The sequence below is a fragment of the Hordeum vulgare genome, chromosome 2H (assembly GCF_904849725.1).
Source record: "Hordeum vulgare subsp. vulgare chromosome 2H, MorexV3_pseudomolecules_assembly, whole genome shotgun sequence".
Lineage (NCBI taxonomy): Eukaryota > Viridiplantae > Streptophyta > Magnoliopsida > Poales > Poaceae > Hordeum > Hordeum vulgare.
In genome coordinates, this window is record NC_058519.1 from 104,780,627 (window position 1) to 104,788,379 (window position 7,753).

Below are 7,753 nucleotides of genomic sequence, written 5' to 3' on the forward strand. Positions count from 1 at the left end.
CGGGGTAATAATCATTTCAAGCGGGAAATTCCTCCAGATAAGGACGCGGCAGACGGCAAAGCACGCCAATTGGAAAGGCCGCGGTGTGGCTAGCCGCGCGAGCCTGACGCGCTACACCGCCCGTGCCCCCCTGCAACTGCAACTGCAACTGCAACTGCACCTGCACCGTACGTGGAATACAAATCCAGCAGAGTACCCTTCTTACCATCTTGATATGCGTGGCAGAACCTCCGATTCATATACTTCCTCATGTGCAGGTTGAAGGAAATGTGATAGTTCTGACATTTGTGATTTGAGGCGAATTGGACATCTCTAAGTCCCAAAGGCTGACTTATATCTTGAGACTGGATTTTCTACTCTCGAGTTTGAAAAAAAAATAGAAAAAAAAAGTGATCGAACAAATTAAAAAAATCTGAAACTTCGAAAAATCAAACTTTATCAAATGTTCGAGCTTCCTGCCAAACTTCAGCCAAAAATAACATCACAGGAGCTCTCACCAAAAAAGACAACATCAATGTTCAAAGTTTTGTGCACTGTTTGAGTAGGGATTTTTTTTGGTGAGAGATCCTTAGATGTTTTTTTGGCTGTAATTTTGCAAGAATCTCAAACATTTGACAAAGTTTGTCGTCTCAAAATTTCAGATTTATAGAATTCTGTTTGATGACGTTTTCTCCAAAAAATTTAAACTCGGGTGTAGTACACCCAAGAGTAGTCACACCTTTCCATTATATCTTCCTCTGCATAGACAAGATTACACGGTTACAACAACCAAATCAGGGTACACAACCTGATCAGTTTGAGTTAGATACAAGGACTAATACAATCTTAGCTGGCTAACTAACCAAGGTTACAAACTTGCTATACACTTTATGATAGGATGCTAATATTTGGGGAACGTTCCCAGGGGAGGGAACCCCTGGAGAACAACTTGTTCTCCCAGGCCAATGAGCCAACATCGATCTTGTGTTAAATAAGTTGGATGCAACCTGCTAAAGGGAAAAGAGTTGAGTGTCTCTCCGAGGGAGACAGCAACACCAAGTTCTTTCACCGGAAGGCTAGTGCAAGGAAATCCAATAACCATATTACAGAGCTGCAGATAGGTGATGGCACATTGTGTACTGATCCTGCGGAGGTGGCTACTCCCACGTCGAATTTCTATGAGCAGCTCTATACGTCTGAAAACACAATTGGTATGGAGGAGGTCGTGTCGCACATACCTGTGAAAGTGGATGGGGCCATGAATAGTAGGCTCAATGCTCCATATGGCAATGAGGAGGTGAAGACTGCCCTCTTTCAAATGTTTCCTACAAAGGCCCCTTGGCCGGATGGCTTTCCCGCACATTTTTTTCTGCGACCCTGAGAGTTATGTGGTGATGAGGTGACTGATATGGTGCTTCGTATTCTCAATGAAATTGATTCTCCGGAAGAGATCAACAAAATGTTGATCGTCTTAATTCCCAAGATAGCAAGTCCAAAGAATTTAGGAATATTTCGACCTATTAGCCTCTGCAATGTGATCTTTAAGATTGCATCGAAGGTTCTGGCTAACCGTCTGAAGCTTATTCTCCCCGATATCATCTCCGAAGAACAGTTCGCATTTGTGCCAGGCCGCCTTATTATTGACAATTTCATCTCTGCGTACGAGTGTCTGCATTACATGAAAACAAAGAAGCTAAAAGGCAACAAATTTGATGCCCTAACACTACTAGGAAAAGGGCTATAGATGATATAGACACTAATGGCGCACCAGACAAGTAGTGCGCCACTACTATGTAGCAGTGGCGCACCATATGCAGGTGTGCCATTAGTGTAATGGACACTAATGACGCACCACACACACGGTGCGCCACTATTATAATTTTTTATTTTTTTTGCAAAAGTACTAATGGCGCACCGGGACAGAGTACGTCATTACTAGTTTAACTAGTAATGGCGCACCACTCACTCAGTGCGTCATTACTATAAAAAAAATTTGTTTTGTAAAACTACTAATGACGCACCATCAGCCGATGCGCCATTAGTAACCAGGGTTACTAATGGCGCATTTGTAGGTGGTGTGCCACTACTATATATATATATTACAAAACTACTAATGGTGCACCACCAGCTGGTGCGCCATTAGTAACCAGGGTTACTAATGGCGCATTTGTAGGTGGTGCGCCACTACTAAAGAGAAGGAGGAAAAAAAGAAAAAAGAAAAACGAATGAGAAACCCACCGCGCACCCTCCCTCTCTGAGATAATTGCACCAGTAGTCCTGGAAGTTGGCGGCGAGGTTCATTATGGTCCTGGAAGTTGAGAAGTGCTTTAATACGATCCCGATACATGAAAATACGTAGTTAATACGGTCCGTATACTTGGAACGACAGTCCTGGCTCTACACGTCGCATACGTATCACGTATTTCTTCTCTGACACGTCAGCACGCGATGCCCCCTTCCCCTTCGCCTCGACTGCTCCGTGCTCATGCCTTCCCCTCCCCTCCCCGCTTCCTCACCTCAACCAACCGCGCCGCACTCTCAACCCTGCCGCGAGTGCCGGTTTCGTCTCCGGCGCGGTGGCCGCGCGCTCCTCTCCTTGCCCCTCGCCGTCGTATGCGGTCGCCACCGGCAAGGCATGTGCAGAGGTCGCCACCAGTACCACTTAGAACTCTGGCGCCGGCGAGTACGCCTCGTCGGCGGGCACCACCACTGACGCAGACGAGTTGACCAGGTTGAGTATACTGTTCCAGTAGTTCTTCTCCTCCTCCGTCTCGTGCTCTTGGTCGCCCGCCTCGGCTGCGTCGTCCCTCGCCGCCGGCCTTGTGTCCTGGCTCAACGAGCCGTCAAGAAGCAGCCCGGTGAAGCCCGCCTCGGCGAAGCCCGCGCCGGCGGCGTCGGCGTCGGTGTCGCCCCAGTTCTGATCCTTGCACGCCTCCTCGTACGCCTGCATGGGCTGCATGGCGGCGTGCCGCGGCCGTGCGCCTCCAGCACCGACGCGAGCGCGGCGCTGTCCGAGAAGCTCAGCGTGGAGGTCGGCGAGTCAAGGCCGGGCGCGGCGTGGGCCGCCAGCGGGTACTGCGTCGAGGAGGAGACGGACGCGGCGAGCGCGCGCAGCTTGGCCTCGCGCGCCAGGCGCGCCTCGGCCTCGAGCCGCGCGCTCTCCCACTGCGCCGTGTGGCTGAGGTGCGCCGCGGCCTTGGCGTGCTGCGCGCCGGCCGCACCCTCGGCGTCGCCGCCGCCCGCGCCGCCGGGCACGTCGGAGCGCGGCTTGTGCGTGACCGGGTCGATGCCCATCTTGGCCAGCCACTTCTTGAGGTGCGTGTTCCAGTAGTTTTTTATCTCGTTGTCGGTGCACTTGGGCAGGTGCGTCGCGATCGCTGACCACCTGCATGCACACACGCCGATCGCAAGAAAAATCATCTCAGGATTCAGACAGTAGCAGCAGTAGTAGAAAATGTGCACATGGTCAAAACAAGAAGACCATCTCGAAAAGGGACGCGGCTTGACTGCGGCTGCTGCATGCGCCCATCCGTACGACCCAGCCATCGCACGGCTGTAGCTCCACGCACGTCCCACTCCAGAATTCCATGCGAAAAAATAAAATAAAATACACATCCTAATACAAATTCTTTTCCGTAATATTCTCGTCATTAAAATAGAAAGCAAAACTGAAGGAAACAATCCAATCTCCCGCCTTCTTGCGAACAGATCCACAACATATACAAAAGCGCGCCAAAATGTAAATCTGTAGTCTGTAGTTCATAGGAGGCAGGAGCGACCTATGGTCTTACTACAATCAATAACGGCCTTTCTTGAATTGAGCAGCAAAGTAATCCACGTCCCTAATGGCATCTCCAAGTCTTGCGTCCCCCATGGCTTCTCCAAGGAGTGGTCCGAGGAACCAAGAGGGTGACGATCAATCTCACACACCGAAAGTAAGAAACCTGACTCAGTTCTTGACGGTGAATCTTTCAATTAACTGCGTCATGATCTCGAGTGTTGGACGGGAAAAAGCAGCATGATGCACCCTTGTACAGCTTCTACAAAAACCGATCATAACCTGCAGATGCCAAACATCGTGGAGCATAAGATTGCAGTCTCTCTCCCCTCCCCTCCCCTTCAAGCATCAAATCCATGGCGCGGACGCTCCGGTCGACGACGTCCTTCCTTTCGCTCCCTCGACCCCTCCTCCAAGCTCCTCCACAAGCCTGACGCGCCACCCTGTCGTATGACCGGTTGAGGCGCCGGTCATGGCCAAGCAGTTGCACAGCCAGGTCCGGCAAGCGCAGGCGGGCCGCAGCCACAAGCCCGACGCGCCACCCTGTCGTGTGGCCGGTTGAGACGCCGGTCATGGCCAAGCTGCTGCACAACCAGGTCCCGCAAGCGCAGGCGGGCCGCAGCCAGCCGAGCCTTGCTCCACGCTTGTGAGCGGCGACGTACGTCTGGCCTGCTGCACGAATGGGCGGCCGGAGGGGCGATGGAGATTGAGCTTCAGTTCAGACAGAAGGGGAAAGATGTGGATAGGAGTGTATTACGGAAAAGAATCTGTATTAGGATGTGTATTTTGTTTTATTTTTCCGCATGAATTCTGGAGCGGGGCATGCGTGAGCCACTGCCGTGCGATGGCTGGGTCGCACGGATGGGCGCACGCAGCAGCCGCAGGCAAGCCGCGTCCCTCGAAAAGTAAGTGGCCGGAGGTGGGCATGGCATGGGCGTAGACGCATAGTACAAACTACAGAGAGACGGCACGTACCGCGCCGGAGACGAAACCGGCGCCCGCGGCAGGGTTGAGAGTGCGGCGCGGCTGGTTGAGGTGAGGAGGAAGCGGGGAGGGGAGGGGAAGGCAGGAGCACGCAGCAGTCGTGGCGAAGGGGAAGGGGGCATCACGTGCTGACGTGTCAGAGAGGAAATACGTGATACGTATGCGATCCTGTAGAGTCAGGACTGTCGTTTCAAGTATCAGAACCGTATTGACTATGTATTTTCATGTACCGGGACCGTATTGAAGCACTTCTCAACTTCCAGGGCCATGTTGGACCCCGCCGCTAACTTCCAGGACTACTGGTGCAATTATCTCCTCCCTCTCTCTCTATCTCGTGCGTCTCTCGCTCCCCACCCCAGGAAACCCTCGCCGCCGCTGCCTACGCCGCTCGATTCCAGCTTGTTCCGGTGGACCTCGTCGGCGCAGCGAACAGATAAGATAGTTACTACTCCCTCGAGGCGAGACGAATCTAGGGTTTCCGCCGCCGCCGGATAGGGGAGGGGGAAGGGGGAAGGGGAGGAACAGAACCAGAGCCAGAGCGAGATGGTACGTGCGCTGGCCTCTCGATCTTTTTATCGATCCGATCCATACTCGAGCTTTGTGAATCGTGTGGCTGATGATGACTCGGCAGGCCGGAAGGCTCCTCGGGCAACTCCTCGTCATGGGCGGCGCCGTCGTCAGCAGGGCCGTGGTGCAGGCCTACCGCCAGGCCATCGTCAGTGATTGCTCCTTTAATTTGCCCCCCTACTCCGTAAAAATGTCTAGGTCGGTCACAGCCAAAAGACGCCTCTTTTAGTCCTCCTCAACATGTTGTGGTGTCCCTTGCTGTCCAAAACTTGAGTGGCGATGAAGGTGATGGTGACAGGATTTTTATTTCGGCTTGGCTTGATGGACGTAGTCTGCACTCTGGAATGCTACACTGTTAGTTAAGATGTGAATGAATGGTGCAAAAAAGTTTCTTGTCTTCCACGTGTTTCTTCTTGTCATCTATTATTATGATTATCATTTAGATTGAAGGATGCACACAGGGAATTCTATCTATCATTTGATTAAAATGAATGAAAACCCGTTCCATCTTTTTGTTCCATAAGACCCTGTTTGGAACTGTTTATTGTGAAATTTCTCCACAGTTGTAGTCAACTTCATGCATTCCTGATCACTAGTTTACCTACCTATGACATTCACTAGTTTAATACAGTATCTCGTTGGAAATTTTTGTCAACACTCATATGTGATGTATTATTGACCTTATCCTGCACAGGACGCACTCCTGATGTGATTATAAAAGCTAACTTGGAGAGTCCTTCTTCCTTTAGTTGCTTATAGATGCATAGAGACATCTGCCTGACTATTTGTGTGACCAACATGCGGCTTTCTGGTTGCAACTAATAATTCCTGATTTGTCTTGTAGATGTACAGAGAACCAGAGCTGCCCAGGAAGCTGTGAACGGTATTCGAAGGGCGAGCAAGGCCATGACCGAGCAAGAAGCCCGGCAAATATTGGGTATCAGTGAAAAGACGAGTTGGGAAGAGATCATGCAGGTGTGTGATAATATAAGCCCCTTCTCTTGATATCTTCTAGCTCCCTTTATTGATATTCACATGACCTAAGGTTTTTTCTCCATGGGTATGTTTCATCAAATTAAAAATTATCAAAGCACATATACACTAGTTTGCTTCAGCGTAATACTGATGTTAAATTGCATGAATATTGAACAATGCCAACATCATGTACACAGCCATTCTATTGCTCTGTGTCAACATCTCATAGTTATGATTCTGGGAGGCACATTTATATCCATTTGCTTTAGACACACAAACTGCTGCTCAGATTTCCCCTTCTGAATATTTTGCTACACACGGCATGACGGCAGTGCACTGCATCGTCTAAAGCACCCCCATGGTGAGCCATCTCCACTCCTCTATTCCCCCGGCTGCTGCCATGCACATCGTCTAAAGCACCCCCATGTTCATGACAGTTGTTACTACAAAGGTAATGCACGACGGGCAACATAGCATGTATCCACCATTGTTAACAAAAAATGGAGTAGACTAATATAATTAATGCTCACAAATGGGAATGTTGAACCGCCAATAAAACTATGTCACTTGCTTTGGCCCAAATCACATATTCAATAAAATGTGCACATCACATTTATTTGTATAACTGTACACTAGCACCAAATTCCACACCACCAGCCCCTCCTCTCTCTTCCCCGGTGACCTCCATAGCTGAGTTGGACAAGGGTCCCTCCCCATGTATGGTTGTATAACTGTACACTGATCATGTATGATGGCCCATCTGTCTTGCAAAATAGACTTGAACTGGTCACGTCAGTTCCAATCTGCATCTCTTTTCATCTTGTAGGTTGCCACGCGGATGCTCTTTAGACTATGATATGGACATGAAGGCATTTGTTTTAGTGCCAAATATTACTTACTAATGCCCGCAAAGTATCTTGTGTATTATATTTGCTATGGAGCTATGTATGTATGGATGCTATGGAACTATATGTATATATGGATGCTATGGAATTTTGGATGTATGGATGCTATGGGATTTTGATATATGGATCATGAAATTTGTTATGCAACTTTGCATATATGTTATGTGTTGTGGATCAGTAAAACTATTGGGCACATATTATGTATTATATATTTGATATATATGTAATGTGCTATTGAATTTGTGGTTTTGAAACAAAACATATATATGCCAGAATACCAGATACTAATGGAGCACCATGGGCTATACTAATGGCGCACTGCCTGATGCGCCATTAGTATATATGCCCTGGGAGGCATACTAATGGAGCACCATGGGCTATACTAATGGCGCACTGCCTGGTGCACCATTAGTATATATGCTTTGGGAGGCATATTAATGAAGCACCATGGGCTATACTAATGGCGCACTGCCTGGTGCGCCATTAGTATATATGCCCTCGGAGGCATACTAATGGCGCACTGCCTGGTGCGCCATTAGTATACTAGATACTAATGGCGTACCTG

The 7,753-nt window shown here is 49.3% G+C and overlaps 1 protein-coding gene and 1 pseudogene across 1 annotated transcript; one reads left to right on the forward strand and one right to left on the reverse strand.

The window, feature by feature from the left end:
* Positions 1–2,406: 2,406 nt before the first annotated feature.
* LOC123429703 lies at positions 2,407–3,539 on the reverse strand (annotated as a pseudogene).
* Positions 3,540–5,032: 1,493 nt separating this feature from the next.
* On the forward strand, positions 5,033–7,216 carry LOC123425366 (mitochondrial import inner membrane translocase subunit PAM16 like 2-like). The gene is made up of 4 exons (XM_045109054.1): positions 5,033–5,287; positions 5,373–5,460; positions 6,153–6,283; positions 7,110–7,216. Exons 1-4 carry the CDS (start codon positions 5,285–5,287, stop codon positions 7,137–7,139), a joined length of 252 nt encoding a protein of 83 aa, XP_044964989.1. The 5' UTR covers positions 5,033–5,284; the 3' UTR covers positions 7,140–7,216.
* Positions 7,217–7,753: the final 537 nt, after the last annotated feature.